Source organism: Lonchura striata, chromosome 5, assembly GCF_046129695.1.
Source record: "Lonchura striata isolate bLonStr1 chromosome 5, bLonStr1.mat, whole genome shotgun sequence".
Lineage (NCBI taxonomy): Eukaryota > Metazoa > Chordata > Aves > Passeriformes > Estrildidae > Lonchura > Lonchura striata.
The window spans coordinates 23,131,915-23,153,209 of record NC_134607.1 but is presented as its reverse complement, the minus strand read 5'-3'; the positions used below and the strand labels follow the sequence as shown (position 1 = coordinate 23,153,209).

General features: G+C 45.8%; 1 protein-coding gene and 1 long non-coding RNA gene across 2 annotated transcripts in view; one reads left to right on the top strand and one right to left on the bottom strand.

The window, feature by feature from the left end:
* LOC110483878 (uncharacterized) overlaps nucleotides 1-21,295 on the bottom strand; it is a 47,058-nt gene that overhangs the window by 24,935 nt on the left and 828 nt on the right. The gene's annotated exons all lie outside the window — the stretch shown is intronic.
* Nucleotides 4,138-18,689, top strand: IL2RB (interleukin 2 receptor subunit beta). The gene is made up of 10 exons (XM_031503648.2): nucleotides 4,138-4,145; nucleotides 5,350-5,441; nucleotides 5,764-5,890; nucleotides 7,356-7,470; nucleotides 8,931-9,042; nucleotides 9,571-9,719; nucleotides 10,154-10,331; nucleotides 12,099-12,195; nucleotides 14,012-14,096; nucleotides 15,451-18,689. The coding sequence occupies exons 2-10, from the start codon at nucleotides 5,366-5,368 to the stop codon at nucleotides 16,276-16,278; spliced, it is 1,767 nt and encodes a 588-aa protein (XP_031359508.1). The 5' UTR covers nucleotides 4,138-4,145; nucleotides 5,350-5,365; the 3' UTR covers nucleotides 16,279-18,689.

Here is a 21,295-nt window from a genome sequence, read left to right as displayed (position 1 = left end):
GGCAGAATTTGGAAGGAAAGAAATGCAGGAATGTCATCTACTCTATACGTAGGCTTAATACTTGCTGCCCAGCATTGTTACTCCATTGTGACACCCGATTCCGAATCTTCAACTCTATTGCTTAAATGCCTCTCCATTTAAACACAGTGATGGAGATTAACCTGAGGGCAGTGTTGCCTGTAGCAGCAATATCTGTAGGAATCATGGAGCAAGAGGGAAAACATTTCTCTCACATCAGCCCAAGTCTGCTGTTTTGATACAAAGTAAAGCCTCTTAAAGGCTTGTAATGTGAACAAATTCAATAAAGACTTCACTTACACACTGAGCAGTGGTTTCCCACAAGGCCATTTTTACAGACATTTTTCGGAGTAGAACCACAGTTTAAGGGGAAAATAACTGCAGATGTAGAACAACAGCGTAGTTTTGAGAAGCGCACGCATGTGATTGGCAGGAAATTCAATGCAAAGGTTATAGTTAAAACAACATTATTTGGAAAGTACCAGAAATAGCTTGCAGAGCTTCTAGAGACCTTCACCGTGTATCCTGTCAGGAAGCGAACTTTAGTGGCCATCAGGGCATCTCTGCCCTCATCTCTTCACCTCCTGCTGGTTCTGTGCCCTTTCCACTGCTCCATTCCAGATGGCCATGGGGACAGGACACCGAGATGGATCTGCTGAGCCCTCCACTGAGCTCACCCCGGTGAGCTGGGCAGTTTGCAAGGCATCCCAGTTACCCTGGCACTCTGGTCCCACTGAGAGCCAGCAAAGGGAAGGGGTGTCCCCAGCCTAACAAATGTGATGAGCTGGTGAATTTGACACCACTCAATGTTTTTGCTCTTCATGTTTCTCTGTGTCTGTTCCCCTGTTCACCTTTGCCATTTTGCAGAGACTCTCAGTGGACGCGCAACTGAAAAAGAGCAGTTTCAGCAGCACTCTTTTTCTCTAATGAAAGCAGTGTGAGGGCAAAAAGTCTTGTGCATGCCTCTGTCTTGAGTATTTTTAAAACTTATGCTGCCCCTGAAACCAATCTGGACCAAGTAGCAACACCTTTAATCAAACCTCCATCATCACACCTTTACCTGACACTTTAACACTGAACAACAACACTAAGTGCAGAGTTTACCTATCTCAGCCACCATTATGGGGACAGGAAGGTAAAGACAAGAACACCTCGCATGTGTTGCTGACAGTGTGGTTTTGTTTGGCTTCTCACGTTACGAATGGCGCAATTCCTAACAATATCAGTGTGAAGGAGATAAAAAGTGCCATATTCTCAGTAGCACAACATCTTGGGCAATCACATTCAAAAACTGTGCTGATAGCAAGCATAATTTATATATGCCAGGTGGGGTCTGGACATAATGCCATTATCATGTCTCTGGAGGAAACCTCCTCTTATTTATGCCACACGGTTGTTGCTTCAATACATTTTAAACTGTGTTTCCAAGAAAAATATGCTGAGGAACTTTGTGTCTCCATATATTGAGGTTTGGTTGTCGTAGCTGATCCATCAGATCATTTCCTCTCCCTTCATAGTTATGGAAAAGTCAGTCAATTCCAGCTGCCCTTGACAAAGAGGTATATATCCCTTATTGAGCAAGGATATCTTTACAGAAGTGTGCTGGTTTTCTACTGGGACCCTCCATGGGAAAGTCTTCAATGTGACATCAGTCCTTACTAGATGGCAGAAAATCTGCACAAGAATATATCATAGAGAAACAAATCTAGAAAAAAAACAATCTCCAGAGAGGCAGCTGATCACACACATCCTTGCTTCCAACTACATCAGCCACCTATCTCCTATAGGGACTGACAACATGTGAAGTTTTCCTCTTCCACTATTTCAGATGCCATAGTGCACAATCAACCTCATATGATTTTTATGCATATATATATATAATAAAATAAAAGAAAAAAAAAGAAAAAAAGAGAACCAGTGGAGTTTTTTTCCTTGATAGGCTGGACAACAAAAAAAACTGCTTTGTGCATTTGTTTTCCCAAAGTAATCTCTAGTCTCAAGGAAAGTGCAGGTTTCTTTCACCTGAAGGACAAACAGGAAAAATTATCGTTAACACAAATGCTCCATTGCAGCTACAGTGGTGGTGATACCAATAACTTACAGAGAATTTCATTGCCTCAGCTGAGGATTTCTGTGCCAGCGTAAGCTGCATTCATGTTCAGAGTTCCTGGGAAAGGTGGTCTGTGGCCTGATGATCCATGCCATTACATCTCCATTGCAATGAGAGCCTTCAAGGTGCAGCATGCACAGCCAGCAGTTACCAGAGCAGGAGAACACACAGCCCATCCTCTCCCCTGCTTCAGCAGAGGCTGGCTGGTTTTGATTCCCTAGTTGTCCTCCCCAGGCCTGGCCTGACAAGAGTTTTCAGATGCATTCAAATGACAGCTCTCAAGACTCCTGGTCCTTGTTGTGTGTGGTGAAGAAAGAGGTGCTGCATTCCACTACTGATGGCTAAGAGAGTGCTTGGTTCTGGATCAACTGTAAAGCTTTCCCACAAAGGGCCATGAGGACTGGCTATTGCAGTCTTCTGCAAAATGGCTCTGCCTTCAAACAACTGTGTTTTTCTCCACCACTAGTTCTTTTTGAGCTCTAGTATCTTCTGAGATCCAGTCTCTAGGCTGGGCTTCCTGTGACTAAGAACCCATCTTCCTCCTACACCCTTTTTCCACTACCTGAATCCAAGATCACTTTGTTGTTATACTATGTCCCCATCCTCCAGGTTTATAGAGTCCTCAAACAACTGCCTGGAAACTTGAGATTAGCCTCTGGCAACTTTTGGTCATCAAAACTTTCTTGCCAAACCTGAACTTGGGCCTTGAGATGCTCTAGGAGAGAAAAATGAAGAGCACTGAGTGTGGTGCCCACTGTACATGTAAGAGGAGACTCTCATCATGCAGCCATCATTATGTAGCCCAGATCAGACAAGAAACATGATGTGCTGCACTTCAGAGAATTCTGTTTCTGTATGGAAAAGAGAAAGGGGTGTGAGGATACGTTTGCAGGTCCGTGTCTATCTGTGAATTGGGCAACCATCAGGCTGTGGGTTTGAATTTGTACATCTGCCATGTCTTGGGATGTGAAGGCAAAGAAAGGGACTATCTGTCTGCAAAGGTGAGGGCATAGGAAGCTTTGGAAGAAGGTGAAAATATTTTTTGTCTCTTTTTCTGGCCTGTTGAATGGACAAGCCATGCCAAACAGGCACTGCAGCTACTGCAGGGCAGCATTGCCTGGCTGGACTAGCTGCAAGGCTCAGGTCAGAGAGGGGTGGTTCTTCCTTCTGTGGAATGGGGTGTTTGGCTTGGTAGGGAGGCAGTGGGATGGGTGTTCTTGTGGTGTCACACCATCTGCAAGTCTGAGGGTGTGCCTCAAACTTGTTCACACTCAGCATTGACCTGGTTCTATTCCCACTGTGGCCCAGCATGGATCCTCTAAAACTGGGGCAATGATGTCTGGTTTCATTCAGGTGTTGCTGCTCAGGTCAGCAACTCCAGCTATTTTTCACGAAGTGGTATTTCTACTGTAGACAGACTCCTGCCCCCAGTTTCAAAGTGATCTGTAAACTTGTATAGACCCTGAGAGCAATATGAGTGATCCATTTGGGTGTCTAAAGGAGGAAGCTATGGGTCTTGCCAGTATCCCAAGAGATCCTTTTTGCTCTCTCTTTTGCTTCCCAGCAATGGTCTGAAACTGGTCCCAGAATGTTGAGAATTGCTAACACCTGATCCCTCTAACCCGTTTTTTTTTGCATCTACTGCTTTATCAGCAGGAAGTAGAATGTGGTTGGGTTTTGGTTTTTTTTTTATTCTTGGCCTTACTAGCCTTTTCGATACTCTGGGGCCTTGTCTCAGTCTGACAAGGCAAGCAAGCAGCAGCTTCCTGCGCACAGGTGAGAGGGAGAAGACAGAGACCATGCGTACATGAGAGAAACAGCTTTGGAGCAGAGCTGCTGGGTTGTGGGCACCTCTTCTCCCATGGACATGCACTGAGCCAGGATATCTGCCTTCATCACTCTCCCTTTTTCCCCTCTCTCTTCCCCTCACTGTTTGACATTCAGCACCTGCTGCCGTCCAGCCTCACGACCCCAGGGACTCCCTGCGTCAGGACTGCTCAGTGCCTGGAGCTGGAAGGTAAAGGGGGTAATGCCGGCTCTCTCCCACACGGGGGGTGGCTGATCTGAAAGCATCTTAGAAGGAGTTTCAATCTGACAAACTGATCTCGCTGTTGGGAAGGGCTGAGAACATATTTATCTCTCTGTCTCTCCACAATCCTCTCAAATCATACCCCACATCTCACAACCATGCTGCCTGCTTTCTCTCTTTCTGTCCCCTGTCTGCTAATGTGTTGTCATCATGTTTTTCTTTCTCTGAACCTAATCTTTTATCACAAGGAGAATTTGTATTAAGCTCATGCCAGCCCGTTATAAACCCTCTCTTCCCACCCCTCTGGCAGTCCCAGCAAGGTCCAGTGGGGCTTCCATTTTATTTTCCTCAGCTCTGCCTGAGCTCCAGGGTTGGCGAGAGGTGAGGGTGGTTCCTTCTCCTGTGGGCAAAGGCAGATGTCAAAGTATGGCTGTCGGGGTGGATGGGGAGAGAGACTTGGATGAGAAGACTGTAAGGCCAGACTGTCTAGGCTCCCTGGGTGCTTTGAATAGATGAGGGTTGCTGCTGAGTTTCCTAATTACAAAGCCCAAGTTTTCTGATATGCCTAAAATCATTACTCCTTCCAAGGCAGAGCAAAGATCTACTTGGAGAGGATGATGCACAGTTTGTGAGCTATGGTAAAGCCTTGACTTTCTAGAATGTGATAAACACTTCTCCCTGATTCCCCCACCTGTCCCAAACATTCTGTTCAAATCTGCCTCCTAAGCCATGAGCTCTGCAACTAACTTCTGTCAGTTGCATCCAGGGACCCTCTTACTCAGCAAGCACCTAGTTATTTCAGCCCTAGGGTTTACCAAAAAAAGAAGCTCTTCAAAGCACAAGCTGTGCACAGCCGAGGCAGCACTCTCTACCTGAGTCAGCAGGCAGCCTGAGACAAGGCGCACGGACTGCTGTGCGCTCACTCACGCGTTTTCAGAAGACATGATTCCTGCAATCAGCCTCTGTGCTGCCCTGTGAACAGCCTCACTGCTGAACAAAGCACCCAAGGCAGGAGAACAGTCAGGTGCTGAGGGAAAAGTGCAGACTACAGAGTGGAAGGGATATGAGTTCCTGAACCTAGAAGACTGGCACTGCATCCTAGGACAGTGGATGCCTCCTGCGAGATGACATCTCGACATCTCCCTAAGTTCCGTTGCTGAGTTGTGTTGTGGGGGTGTCTTCTCTCTTTCAGTGTGTCGCCAGTACTGATGAAGCCCTCATTGCTGCTCCTGTCTCACCTGTTCAGCCTCATGCCTCCCTCGTGGGCATCAGACTCAGCACAAGGTAAGAAGTGATTCTTTTCACCTGTGCCAGCTGGGGGAACAGGGAGGGCAGTCAGCCAGGGCAGTGTGTGCGCCACGTATGCTGCAGCGCAATGTTTGTGTTGTGACTGCAGCCAGAGGAGGTTGCAATATTACAGGTCTCTGATGAGCACATCAGCCTACAAGGATATAGAGAAATGAGTGGCACTGCTTTTCTTACTTGGAGTCCAGCAGAGGATTCAGTCAGTAGTTTGGGATGGGGCAGCATTGTCTGGGGTGATCATTAATGCCAAGCATCACTGCTAATTGAGCCACATTGCTGTCTGTCTCTTCTCTGCTGGCAGGTGCCTCCAGCCTCACTTGCTGGTATGACTCGCGGGCGGCTCTCTTCTGTGACTGGGACCCGGGCAGGGACCTGGCTGAAGCACCATGCCAGCTGGAGATTTTATCAAAAAAAGGCTTTTGTGACAGGTAGGTGACTGCAGAGACTGAGGGAAAACAATGCTACTTTACAAAAATGTAGGCTTCCCCTTCCCAGCCCAGGTGTAGTGGAGAGAACTGAGGTGTTTTGTCTTGAACTCTGTCTCTATCTCCATGTGGGCTAAGATGCTGGCAGCCACTTCAGTGCTTGCCATCTGACTGTCCCAAACTGTCTAGCACAACCCATCTTTTCAGCTCCATGGCTCTATCTGAACTTCACTTTTCAAAAAATCCCTCTTCCTCGGCAGACACCCTTGGGACTGAAAGGCATTTTCAATGGAAAAGAAGGATGTATAGAGATGGGGCTGGAGAAGGATGTAATTGAAGTCATACAGAGGCCAGATTGCCAGGATGAACTGAGATGTTGCACCTTGAGTAATAATGAATGAAGAAAAATACTGTCCTTCTTTCTTTCCCCTGGCTCTTTAATCTCTTCCAGTTCATGATGTTTTCCTCTCCCATATGGCCTCCCAGCAGAGGGGAGTTGTTTGGCCAGTACTGCTGTGGGGGCTGGCTGAGTCTGTCATCTCCAAATAGGACATCTGCAGACAAGAGGCTCACCAGCCAAGCCCAGGACTGCCCTGGGTGCCTGCCATAAGGAGAGGCTCAGTGTGATTCTGTCACTGGGTGGGTTACTTGTCACTGTCATGCAGACACCTCCAATTGGGTTAGATGGACAAATATACCTTGGGGGTGGTGCATGGCCCTTGAAAGCTAAAACACTGATGTTGCTTCACGGGTGTGAATCAGAGACTGTGGCTGGAATTGGGGCTGGATGTGGAATTGTGCAGTTCTGTGACTGGGGCTCTAAGAAGAAAACCCTCCCCACTGTCAGTGAGTCCCAGGCCTGATCTGACCTTAGAGCTGGAACAGGCACCTCAGTCAGACACTGCCCCAGCTGCAACCCCACAGATGTTCTCCACCCTGCCACACCCCATGCCATAGCTCAGCTGGCGCTCTGTAATCAGAGCAGAAGAGAGGTTAGGGTGTTGTGCTGCCACTTGAGATGTACTGTCCTGGCTGACTGAGAGGTGACCTAGCTCAGAAGGTGCATGTCACTGAGCATCTGAGATCCTGCAGTGCTGTCAGTGTCTGGAAGGAGACCTGTAAATCCTAGAGGGGCTGAAACAGGCACCTGTCTTCCAGGGCCATGTTGCTGTAGGTGCATTTGGGCTCTGTATACCCTCTGATATCAACAGGAAGCAGAGAAGATAGAAAGAGGATTTTGTGAAATCTTTGACTGGAAATCTGCTGTTATTTTTGCCTTGAAATAACTGGGGTGCATTGACTTCCATGTGCCAGAACATAAAATTTGCCTGGGTGATACAATGGGGAGAAAAAGTAGGATTAAATCTTTGCTGTAACCTGTTCAGCAAATACAATATAATGTAAAATGCTTTGAAAGCCCTTTAGTGTTACATAATATTTGACTAACTACAAAACTATAACTTCCCAGCTTACTGGAGTTATACCCCTCTCCTGAAAAACGCAAGAAGCACTGCAAACTACCCAAGGCAGAGCATATGACAGGACTGAGGAGATGCACCAAAACCTTCAATCAAAATGTTAATGTGAGTAATTCATCTGGAATATCCTGGCTAATGACAAAGGGGAGACGATTTTTATATATTCATTTTGGGTGTATAAGCAGTGCAACATCCAGGGGTAGTATAAAAAGTCCAAAGCTAATCCCTGAGTCTGGCTCTGGGATGGGGCTTGGTGTTGTGTGTTGTTGATATATGTGCTTCCCGTGGGTTTCCCTGCAGAAGGGACTGGCTTCAATGTAAGCTGGGCCATTCTGTGCTGACACATGCAGAACAGATGCAGGACAGACAGATCATATGCAGTGTCCCACGTCTGTCGCACTACAACACAAAATAACTCACACATTTACGTTCAATGCAAAAGAGGGAAAAGAGGAAGTTTTATTTCTGACCTCGCAAGATATAGAATGCTAAAAGTGGTAGTGGATTGGAGGATGAAACTGCCACTTCTTTAACTACACTGGTTAAATTAACAATCTATCAATTCTCTCCTCACAAAAAGGAATGCAAAACAATCACTATTTACATGGCAGTGTGTGAGAAACTCTAGTAGAAATATGTAAATATTAGAAGGTATTGAAAACTTTTAAAAGAACAGGGCAACACACATCTCAATCACCCGTGTTTGGCCCTAATCCCTTCCTCTGAGGAGGGATGGGCATCACCACCAGCTCTGAGGTCACCTCTTGATCTCATATTCCTAGAAATTATCAATACCATTTTCCAGATCATTATCTACTGTGAAGTGTGGTTAGATGTGTCTAATGGAAGATGCAACATATCATTGGAGCTAATGGTGATGCAAATATTTTAACTATTATTCTTTATTTAAATCAGTCTTATTTTGGATCCATTATTCAGTCACATCTAGTGTCACTGCAGTTCCCATGTTTTCAGAAAACACCCACCCAAATTTGAGCTAATATTTTTATTGGCAAAGTCACAACCAGTTTTAATGACAGACAAGCTTTCATACATTTGCATATCATGTGCAAAGACAAATTGCAGGGCTGATATATATCTTTTCTTTCTAATCAAGCTAATTTCTCTGTTGCTTATTCAGTACTGTATGATGTACATGGCCCTTCAGCATCACTGCATTTCAAGTGTCATGTTTAATACTAATGCAGTTTCAGTCTTACCAGAGAACATAAAATGTTCTGGTAAAAATAAAATTTCTCAATAAATGTCACCCATAGAAAGTAACTTTTCCTCCTGCTTAGTCAACACATACAGGAATTCCAAGAAACTAGAATATCACAATGTTTTGTGCCCTTCTTGCCAATAAACAAACAAAACCAATTCAACCACATGAAATACAAATTTTTGGTTCCTCACTCACCACTGAGATTTATGCCCCTCTGCCACAAATACCTTCCATATTTATTGTCAAGTATGCCTAATCATCTTATGCATAGGCAATGCTTAGAAATTTGAATGCTTATTCATGAGGTTTCATTGTCACTAATAGTTAATTTTCCTTGCAGAATCAGTGCTTCACCGTTTCAGACAGACTTAGCTTGTCTGTCCATTGCCACACTGGAGAGAATAAAACCAAAATACCTGAGCAAATAAAAAACTTCAATCCATTTGAAAATAGTGAGTACTCATCTGTCTTCTGATCTCTGAAGCTTCCCCATGAGAGGATTGGGAAAATTAATTTTCCTTCCTCATCCACTCCTATGCAACACCCACAGCTGATTTTAGGCCTTTGTCTTTTGCTTGTCCCCTGCTACAATGAGCACAATGCCAACTCCTGCCACTTGCTCCTCTGTCATGCAATGTCATGCCAGCCACATCCTGTCCTGTCCCATATCTGGCTTCAGACTGGTAATGATAGCTCACCTGCCCTCATGAAAATTGTGTGCTGCAGGAAGGATGGAAACTCTTGCTGCTCTTCCTCTGCCCCCTCTAGTTATGAGCTTCCACCCTTCTTTAAGACAGCTTTGGCATGTTTTGGTCTTTGCTGAAAGGATTCAGCTCACTAAAACAGAAGAAAAACATCTGCTTGAGACCTTGTTTTGCTGGCTGTGTGAGTTTACTCATCTCAAGGAGATGTCCTGCTGCTCAGGAACTTGATGTTATGGACACAGTATGGAGATATCAGCCCTACTTCTCTCTTTCCAGTAAAGCTGAGGCCTCCAGGAGACCTTCACCTGGTTAACATAACTGAAAACACCTCCAACCTAACATGGAGCCTGAATATTTCCTCTCATTATTTGGATGGGAGGCGGGAGTACCAAGTGCGGTACCGACACGTGAGTCAGCCCTGGGAGGTGAGTACAGAGGGGGAAGCTGGGACGTGTTACCATATGAGTCCTGGATGAATCCTGGCTTTGTTTATATCCCCCAAGACCTGCTTCTGGGCCTCCTCTCAGGATGTGACCAGTTTTGGTGAAGCTGGAGAGAGGATGACAGCCCCTGCTCTTTTATCTGTGTCACTCGCTGCCAGTGTTTGATGATGACAAGGAGGAAGATGGGGATCCTCTTTTACTTAGTGCTGTCACAAAAAAAATCAGACAGCTCCAGGACAGACCTGAAAGGGATGGGAAAAGCAAAGCAAAGGAGAATTTTCCTTGAGGGTGAACAAGCCATGTGCATGATGTAAGGACTTGAGACAAGTCTTCTCTGAGGGCTTTGGATCTTCTGATGGGTATGTGATGCTGTAAACCAGGGTGTTGACAATGTTCCAAATTTGCCCTACTCCCAGGAGGCTGCAAACTTGCCCATTGAACAGGACCAGATGTGGGCAAATTTTGAGAGACTCTCACCCAACTCGAAATATGAGGCAGCTGTCCGTGCAAGGCCAAGTGCCAGAAGCCACTACAAGGGCATGTGGAGTGACTGGAGCAAGCCGGTCCTGTGGAGGACACACGCTGATCACAAGGGTAAGTCAGGTAGTCTGACCTGGAGGGGAAAATGGGAACTCAGGGTAAACAAAGTAGACTGGCCAAAACAGGGTGAGAAACTGAAGATGTGTAGGGAGAACTGTGTTGACCAAAGAGTAATAGAAAGGTTGAAAACTGTCCCTCCTGATTAGTTAGGTGGGATCATCTCAGCATGACAGCTTAAGGGCAAGTGACCCTAGCAAAGCCTCTCTGACTTCCAGAAGCCAAGCAAAATCCAAAAGGTTTAAATCAGGGACTGCTTCCCCAGAGCAGTAAGGCCAGATGTCTAACCAGCAGAAGCAGTGGCCAGAATTGGCATTTTCCCAGATGCCAATGTTACCTGGGAACATTCTCCCAGCTTCCTAAAATGGCCAGTTCAGTGGAGGCATTGATCAGTGAAATGCAGTGAAACAGCTCTCAGCTCCTGAGCTGAGGAACCCCCGAGCTTGGGAAACAAAGTCTCATGGAAACTGGGAGAGACTTACTGACTTACATGCATGATAAGACTCTTTAAAAAAGATCCACTGAGATTTGCATCAGTCACTCTATGAACTTCCAGCCTTGGAAGACAGTGCCCTTCAGTGAGTCGGTGGCTGTGGCCTCTGTCATTTTTTTCCAAAAAGTAAGCAGGTAGAGGTTATTCCTTCTCAGGTTGCCCCCATCCTGCCTCTGCTCAACCCCTCCCTGTTGTTCCTGGTCTTGGTATAAACAGGGGAGCTATGTTTAGAAAGGGCACTGTTGCTGTGGCGATCAAATTTTGACAGTGTGTGATGTCAGTGAATAGGATACAGCCACAACCAGTTGTCATAGCAACCAAGGCCCAAAGATAACCAGGGTACCAGAGGCAGAGGAGACAAAGTGATCTGAGTAGCATCTCAAGGACAGGGAAAGAAAGAATGTGCTTAAAAACGTCCCCTCCGTCTTTTATTTTTCTCTGTTCTCTCCTAACTGCCCCAAAGATTCTCTGCATGACCAGGCCCAGGGACACGAGGGAGGGGAAGAGATGAGAGGCAGGCAGAGGAAACAGGCATCAGAATAGCAAGGCCAAGCAAAGGTGAACTGGGGAGATATGTGTGAAAGAGACAGATTAAGGAATGTTTGAGATGATGCCAAATAAGCCTGAGGAGTGCTGGCAGCCCTGGAAATGTGGGAACCCAGTCTCTTTGTCTTAACCCTACAATCCAAGTATTAAAATATTGTAAAACTGTAATCTTCCCAGCCTCCTAATGCCTCCCTACACCTCTCCAAAGAAAGAAGTCAGTCCCTTGACCCCTAACCTTCTCTATCCTTATCCTCTTGCCTTCTTAGAGGCCAGTAAACACCATGAGTCCCTCTCCCCTACTGACCATTAATGCTGTTTCAAGCCTCCAACCCTACTTTAGCTGGTTTTAGGAGTCCCTGCTTTCCTTGGCAATGAAACAGGTTGGTGGACACTTCAACTAGCAGACTGTGCCACCTCATCTGTAGCCACCCCTAGCTGTGGTGCTGTTATGACCAGGGAGTTCAAGTTGTTCAGCACAAATTATCTGTTAAGCAATGCTTAGACTCTGAAACCCGTATCAGCTCAAAGGCATCCTACACAGCAGCAGAACTCACATATACTCTGACCTGTATATTATAATTCTAGATAATATTATAATGTTATATAAAATTACAACAAAGGCCCACTTTGATTACCTTGAACAACCATGAAGGGGCTGCAGCTTCTACCTACAGAATCCTGGTTAGATTTTAACACCATTTCCTCTTTTTTTTCTCATCTTGCAGGAACATCCCAGCCAGTCCTGCCAGTTCTAATAGTGAGCACCTTCATCTTTGTGATCGTTGGGACTGCCTTCCTCATTAACTTAGGGACCCTGAAATGGTAATTGAGAATTAAGCTTACATTTCTGTTCTTCTATATCTTGTGGGTATTCTCAAAACTCAGATTATTTTTCACCTGGTGTTACTCAGGATAGTGATGGCTTTAAGCCAATCAATTTATGGTTTATAGCCCAATCTTATGAGACTGATATTTGCCTGTGGAAAAATAACACCACCCAAGATGATGTGGTTTCACCAGCACTGTCATATTGTGCCATACTCCTGTGACCTGGTGCCATGCCCTGGTGCCATGCCCCAGCTAAATTTAAAGCAGCTGCCTCAGCACATCTGTCACCCAAGGGTTAGAGTGGTGTTTCCTGGCAGAGATGCATCAAAATTGCCTCTTCAAAAGCAGGTCACTGGGTTGAGAACTCTCCCTGTAGTGAGGACCAAGAAAGCCTGGTTACCATTACCTTCTCATTTAAACATTCCATCAAGAGCTCAGGCAGAATGAGATGACATTGGGCCTGCAGGCAAAACTCCTGAGTCAGGAGCACAATTCTTGTTTTCCTTGGTCTGTGCAGTCCTCACACACTGATAAAACCTATATGATGCTTCAAGATCTCTTTGCAAGTGTTTCTACCCAGGCACTGCTTTTATTAGGGACTGAAAGTGTCTCACAAGATTACTCAACACAATAATAGGAACAGTGACCTCTCAGCTTGGAACAAGGTTAGAAACAGTCACAGGTTTTCTCATCTCAGGTCAGGGGTAAAGAAGCAGGGTGCAGATATTCATGGCAGGGAGCAGGAACAAACATTCTCAGTGATGAAGTTGAAGAGGCTGGATGGTGAGAGAGCCATGCTGAAGGAAGATGGATACTGAGAAAGTCACTGGTCACTATTTTACCCTGAGTCATAAAACAAAGTTGAGGAAGTTCTAGATGTGCAGCACAGAGGGAGTTAAAAAGGCCTCCTTTCTCCACAAAGTATAATTAACCTAGGGGAATTGAGTGCAGAATAATGCTGAGGTAAGATGCAAGGAAGGATTAGACATGCATGAATAAAAATAGCATCTGCAATGATGTAAGGTAGTTTATATGCAAGAGCTAGCAAGTTCTGATGCTTCAGAGAGTACACTGATTGCCTCCAGAGGTCAGGAAGGTTTTTCCTTACAACATCCTACAGCAAAGCTTCAGAAAAGGGATGACAAGATGATCCAGCCACTCTGAGAAGCTGAGGAGATTAGATGACTCCATGCTGCCTCAGGATGACAACACACTGGTTCCAGGGTAGGAGAGGTCTCTGGACAATGCAAGACATACTCACTCAGATGGTTTGCATGTCCAGTGTGCCCCAGCTATGCCATGCAGCATCCTGCTAGGAAGGCAGAGAGATGTGGCAGAGCTTTCCCAGTGATGGCCCTGCTCAGGCTACATGGTCCTGAGTCATTGTGGTGGTAGCAAAACAAAGAAGGAGCAGCTCACAGCAGTGGGAACTGGGAAACAAGGGAGGCCTGTTCAGCTTGTCATCAGGACAGGGGCTGAAGGGTGGAGAGGTTAAGGTAACCAGGCAAGGCAGGGAAGAAACCAGTAAAACCGGGGGTTGTCCTTCCCCTGGGAAAAGGCTGAGGTAATTTTCCAGTGGCATTTTCCAGTGCCAGGTTTATTTGTCTCATCTCTATACATCTCGTGGCTCAGCTAGTCCTCTCAGACCACTCAAGAGGAAGGTCAGCCCTCAGGCTCGACCTTGCTTTACCTCTTCCCCCATGCCAGGGCAGTACCTGTGAATTGCAGGGCACTCTTTCACCCCCACCACCGTGACAGTGATCAGGATCAGGCCCTGCTTCATTTGTCCTTCTCACTGTCTTTCCTCAAGGTTTAAGAAGATCCTGAAGATTCACATCCCAGACCCTGAGAAGTTTTTTCCCCCACTTGTTTCTGTTCATGGAGGTGACATTCAGGTATGGGGCTGGGGATGGAACCATAGCGGGGAGAAATGAGGGAAAGGAACATCCAGCTGCACATGCCCAGGACAGACAGACCTACCCATGCATACATGATATATGTGCCTGTAGCACCAGCTGCTGGGTTCTCTGCTCAAGTTCTATTTTCTGACCTTCTCAAACCTGACACTCAGCCGAGGCATCTCTAATTGCAGAATGGAGAAATGGCAAACCACAAAAAGCACAATTATCCATCATCCTGCTCCCATAATCGGCAGCCTGAGAGACAATAAGGGACCTGCAGGAGGGACCTTGGCCTCTCAAGACCCCCCTCCCTCACAGTTCAGTGCTCCCTACTTGCCCTAGGCTGCCCAGCTCTTCCCCAGATTTTCTGCTGTGATCTTCTCCTCTGCTCCTGATGTGAATTGCCATCACACTGGATAGCATTTAGCTATTCCTTGTATTCAGCTATTCCTTGCATTCTTGTCTGTTTCCCTTCTTTTCCCACTCCACCATTCCCCTCCCCTAGGCTCTCTGTGAGTATGGGCAGCTGCAAAGAGACAATTACCATTCTGTGCTGCATTAAAGGGAGCATCAGATGCAAGACGTGGGAGGTGATCCCAAGGGGCATCTTGCTTTAAGGACGAAAACAAACTGCAGAGAAACAGAAAAGCAAAGCTTCGGAAAAGCCAAGGTGTAAAAAGGCTTAAAAAGCTTGAACTACAGGGAAAGAGTACAGACCAGGGGGACGAGATTGTGCAGCAGGCAGTCAAGACACTTTATCAGTGCAGAAAGAACTTGAAAATTTTGCTCTACAAGCCATAAAGGCAATGGATTTGGGTGTCATCAAAATCAGTTTATTTTTAAGGATAATGATACACTGAAGGATGTTGCTCATGATGACTATAAAAATTAGGCACAAGGGGCCTGGAAGAGCACTTTAGACAAGAAATCTGCATATGACCATGTGTATATATCAGAAGCTGTTCAGCACCTAGGAATAGATTGCATGAAATGCACCTCAATACTGTTTTTCATGCTTCACCTTATGGTCTTGTAAGAATTTTTCCTACCTTTTTTATTCCCTTTGTTTCACTTTAATTCTCCCTCTTAAATTCCCTGCTCCAGAAATATCAAAACACAGGCTGACAAGATCCACTCTCAATGTGACTGAATGACATACTCTGTCTAATCCTGCAGATGAGACATCATGAATGGGAATTTCCCTCCCCACCACCTCTGGTAACCCTTGTTTGGACAGAAAAGAGGCCACTTGATTGCTGTGGCCTGTCAGTAGAAGAAACCTTTGGTTCCTCTCTGAGTGCTATACTTTGGTAGTCACAGTTTCTCTCTTGTGTTTTTTCCCCACCAGAAATGGCTCTCCTCCCCATTCTCCACATCTTCCTACTGTGTGAACAGCACAATTCCAGAGATCTCCATGCTCGAAGTGATGCAGAAGAATGACCAGGAATCCCGGTTTCTACTTTCCAAAGGAACCCTGACTCCTGATCCTCCCACAGAAACCAGTGTGCACTCTGGATCCAGCTGCTTCACCAACCAAGGCTACTTCTTCTTCCACCTTTCCAACTCCTTTGAGATCGAGCCCTGTCAGGTCTACTTCTCCTACGAGCCTTTCAGCCAGGAGGGCAGTGGAAGCAAGGATGGTGACTGTTACCAAACTCTCCCCTCCCCAGACCTCTGCACGCTGGCAGAGGACATGAATATGTTGCCCAACAACTTCTTTCACTGTATGGAGGCAACCCAGGGCTCCAGAAAAAGCCCCTTCGTGGAAGAAACAGCAGGTGAAGCCCAGCAGGCCATGGTTGTTCCTGGGGCTCTCCAGTCAAGTGAAGGCACTTCACCAACAGTGGTTCTGGAACAGGATGAGAAGGTTATGGACAAAGCAGTTTCACAACCTGCTGAGGCCATGTGCCAGCTGGACACTGACTCTCCTGACCCACTGGAAATGCAGGACAGCGATACTGTCAGGGTAATGGATGGGAGTGGGAAGGGGGGCCCTCCAACTGACCCCTGCACACCAGCAGCAAATGCTACCTCTTCCTTCTCCCAGCCTCCACCTCTAACACAAAGACAGGATGAGGATCCAAGCAAAACAGCCTTCTCCAGCCAGGTCCCAAACACTGGTTCCTACCTTTCTCTGAGAGACCTCCAAAGCCAGTACAGCCATTGCTCTGTCTAGGATCTGCCTGGAAGAGACCCAGAGGTGGGAAAGGCCACCTCTGCAAGGAAGGCTAAATGGACAGTTCCTCTCCTCAGGACATGAATGTAACTTCAGCATCAATCCCATCAGGACTGCTCACTAATGAGGCTGGAGAACACCAGCCGACAAGGATTTACCTTCATAAGCAAATATGTTTCTCTGTTAATACTCGCTCTGATGGCATAGAAACTCCCCACACTTCTCATGTGACATTCCAAACCTCACCAATTCATTTTTCCCTTCCCAGCTCCTGATAGGAGACTGTGCCAACACTTCCATGCTCTGCATTTTGGTGTAAAATAGCACTCAGCTTTGAGGCTGAGCAGGCATATGATCAGTTTGCCTCATACTGGCCTAAAAACCTCTAAGGGGATGGAGAAATGCCTGAAGATGTGGATATAAGATTTTGTACAGGGGCCAATTGCACTGCCAGCCAGTGCTGGGGTTGATGATGAAATAGATGGAGACATCTCCTCCTGACTGAGCAAGGGTATGATTTTTTCCTATGATGTCCCCACTTTAAGTTTTAATCAGAAATTACATTCTAAGCTTTAGACTTTAGAGTCTAGACCTTAAAGTCTCTAAGGTCGGCTCAGAGCCACAACTGCATCAGCTGTCTAAGCAGTGCAGTGTAAAAAAGAAATCCCCATTACTGAGTTAAAAATACTGGGGAAATCCCCTCCCTCTCTTTCTTTCCTCCAGCTTGATGGTGGCAGTAAAAAGAACTCACACAATTTCCCATTCTTGCTACAATATTTTTCATGAAATCGAAAGCCTTTCTGCCCTGCTGGCAAACTACAGTTATTTGATTATGATAAGCTGATTGCAGAATAGTTCATCCCACATCCTGTATAAGTGGAAAACATCACAGCAGTGCTGCCCATTCCTTCCACTGCTCAAGGGAAACCATTGCCTAATTAGCAGCAAAGATGTGGTGAATAAGCCCAGAAAACTAACCCACCAAACAGCATCTTTACTGAAAAGAAAACCTCAATCCACTTGCAAAGAATGGGGATAGCACAGACTTAGATTTTCTTATTCCTCTACATGCCCTGATCTGGGTTAGAAAAAGCCACAGAAGAAAAGTAGTAAGGCAAAGGAAGATCCCTGCATTCACCATTTGTACTATCTGTCCATTTTCTTGACATATTTCTGGACTTTTCAGCGGTGAGAAAATACCAGCCATGTCCTAAGAGTTCTTCCTATCTCTTGAAAACTCTTCTAAGAGAATTTATACCAGAAAGTTCAAGGATATTGAACTTGTTAACACTTCTGTCACAGCTGTGAGTGTCAACTAGAACTAATTTTTTTCTAGCTCTGCCAGTGCCAGCATTGAGATTCCTGCTCCTACACTGTTACCTGACACTGCAGCATGCATCCTGAATGCCATTATGAGTCCCAGGTGCAGGGTCACCCACTGGCTTGGATTTCACCTGAAAAGAGCTGCTCAGAGCCTACTTGTTGCTGGGAGGGCTTTGGGAACTATTCCTCTCTTCTCATCAGTTCCTTCACCATCTGTCTCAAGACACAGAATGTTCCATTGTGTCCAGGAGAAAACAGGAGACACAGCTCCCCAGATAGGGAAGTACAAGGCTTTCCCAGCTGTTTCTTGGACTTTGAGAATCTTCCCAGATGGACTTTGAAAAGAAACACTGACTCCCTTGCCTCTGATGGGCAGTTTGCTATCTTCCATGGGCCAAGAATCCAAGCTGCACTGTCCCCATTTAGACTTTCTTAAGCTTTTCTATTTTTCTTCATAGAAGAAAAGGCTGGAAAAGAACTTTAAGATTATCTAATCCAAATTTTGACTGAATATTACCATGCCCACTAAACTATATTGTAAAGTGCCACATCTACTTGTTTTCTGAACACTTCCAAAGATGGTGACTCCACCACTTTCTAGGAGAGCCTATTCCAATGTTTAAACACTCTTTCAGAGAAGAAATTTTTTCCTGATATCCAACTTGAACTTCCCCTGTTGCAATTTGAAGTATTTTTCCTCTTGATCTATCACTTGCTATCTGGAAGAAGAGACTGACCTCTACCTTGCCACAGCTTCCTCTCAGAGAGTCGTAGAGAGCAATAAGGTTACCCTTGAGCCTTCTTTTCTCCAGGCTAAACAGCCCCAACTATCCCTCAGCTTGTGCTCCATACCCTTCACCATCTCTATTGCCCTTCTCTGGACATGCTCCAGCACCTCAATGTCCTTCTTGTATTGAGCATCCCAAAACAGAATACAGGATTTGAGGTGTGGCCTCTGTACAGGGAGATGATCCCTTTCCTGCTGGCCACACTATTCCTGGTACAAGCCAGGATGTCATTTGCCTTCTTTGTCACCTGGTCACACCCAGCCACAATTAACCAGCATCCCCAGGTCCTTTCCCACTGGGCAGATTTTCAGCCACTCTTCCCCCAGTCTGCAGCACTGCATGGTGCTGTTGCAACCCTGTTGCAACAGGACCTGGCACCTTGTTAAACCTCATACCATTGGCCTTGGCTCATCAATCCAACCTGTCCAGACCCCTCTGCAGAGCCTTCCTACCCTGCAGGAGATCAACACTTCTGGCCAGCTTGGTGCCATCTGTAAACTGACTAAAGGGGAGCCCTTTATCCCCTCATCTAGATTTTCAACAGATATTAAACATATCTGGTGCCTACACTGAGCCTTGGGGAACACTGCTGGTGGCTGGATGCCAGCTGGATTTAATTCCCATTGCCACAATGCTTTGGGCTTGGCCATCCAGACAGCATTTTACCCAGCAAAGAGTACACACATCCACGCCATGGCCTGCCAGTTTCTCCAGGACAATGCTGTGGTATATAGTATTAAAGGTTTTACTCAAGATTAGGTAACATCCACAGCCTTTCCCTCTTCCACTAAGTGAAGTTCACCCTGTCGTAGAAGATCAGGCTGGTCAAGCAGGATAAGCCTTTCCTAAATCCTTGCTGGCTGGGCTTGATCCCTTTGTTGTGCTGCACCTGCCACATGATGGCACTCAAAGTGACCTGTGCCATGATCTTTCGTGGCACCAAGGTCAGGTTGATGGGCCTGTAGTTCCCCTGTAGTTCCTCAGATCCTCTTTCCAGTACTTTCTGTAGATGGGTGTCACACTGGCTAACCTCCAGTCCCAGGTGACTGGAGGTTAGCCAGTGTGACACCCATCTGGGACCTCTCTGGCTAGCCAGGACTGCTGATAAATGGTGGAAGGTGGCTTGGTGAGCTCTTCTGCCAGTTTTCTCAGTGCCCTTGTATGGATCCCATCCAGCCCAAAAAATTTGGGAGTGTCTAAGTGGCACAGCTGGTCACTAACTACTTCCTCCTGGATTATAGGGGGCTTGTTCTTCTCCCTGTCTTTGTCTTCTAGCTCAGGGTGGTGGGTACCCTGGGGATATCTTATCTTGCTGTTAGAGACTGAGGCAAAGAAGGCATTAAGTAGCTCAGCCTCATCCTTGATGACAATATTCCCCTGCCAAGTCAAATAGAGGATGACGATTCTCCTTGACCCTTTTTTTTTTGTTATTAATGTATTTGTTATTTTTGACGACAGTAGCTAGATTGAGTTCTAGCTGGACTTTCTCCTTTCTAATTTTCTCTCTGCATGACCAAACTATATATCTGTACTCTTACTGAGTACATCTTGCTGCTGAGTACAAAAAACCACGTTTGCTTCTTTGTAAATAAACAAAACATTAAGTAATCTACAGTGTTTTTCTGTCCTTTGGGTGAGGGAAAATGATTAACAACTTTTCTAACAGGGAAGTAGGTGAAGTTTTGTTAGGACTAATATACCTTTAGCTCTCCTTCCTACTCCATACCCCAAGGAACTCAGACACTTAACAAGAAAGCAGAGGTGATCCTGTAGCAAGCTCCTGAGGATTGTCCTGCTGGCTTGGTATTTTTTCACACCCCCCAGCCCCCCAGCCTTGCTTTTTGTGAAAATGTCAGCTCCGGAGCTGGCAAGCTGCTCGCAGAGCTTTCGCAGCCATGCTGGGTGTGAACGTGTGACACACTGCGGCAGGAAGTGCTCGGCGTCAGATCTGGCGATAACCGGACCTTTCTTCCAGGAAGATGAGATCATGTGGTGATATGTGAGTAACGCGGGTTGTGAATGCCACTCGCAGTCATCTGGGGACCTTTTGCTGCTGGGTTCCCAACAGCCCTTTGGAAATGTCACACGGGGAGCAGTCAGTCCCTTCTCGAGCCCGTGAGAACACGGTGTATGGTTCTCAAACCCACAGAAACATGCTACGGCCGTGTCCATCAGTACCAGAGGCAAACCAAAGCTCAACAACAGCGCTGTGTGGAAAATACTGATGTGGAAAATATCAAGCTAACAGCCACAGGCACGAGTCCTCTCTTTATCTCAAGCTTAGAGACAGCAAAGATAGCAGTCACATTTCTCATCTCCTTTCCAAGATACCTTGTTCATAAATAGATACCACTCAGCCTCCTCCCACATCTCTTCCTTTTTTTTTTTTTTTTTTTTTTCAGCCGTGGAGAAACAGAAAGCAAGGGGTACTTGCAGTAAAAAATTCCTCTGAAGTCAGATCTGATCAAGGGTTTGGGTCCTTGGTTGATTCAAAAGCCTGTGGTGATAGATGTGGTATGCTTGCTTAGATAGATCAGATTGAGATTCTACATTTTTTGTTCTGCTGAAAACACCAGAGATTGAAGATTTTTCTTTCCAGGAAAATTTAATTCAAAAAAAAGTAAGGTTTTTGGCATTGAGAAATACTCTCAGATGGGTTCTGACCCACTGTGGCAAGCCCCTCATAATGTAAAGTTAGAAAAGCTATATATTAATACGTACATGCCTAAAGATGCTGCTTGTCCCTCATTATCTGTGGAAATTCTGGTTCAAAGTAACTTTTAAAAGTGAAATTAGGTCTCAAATCTCTTGAGTAGTTCTGAAAGCATTCCCAGTCAAACACTGCAGCTTTCTACCTACATTTAATGTTTATCTAATAGAATCTACCATGAGGCAACTATAGCAAT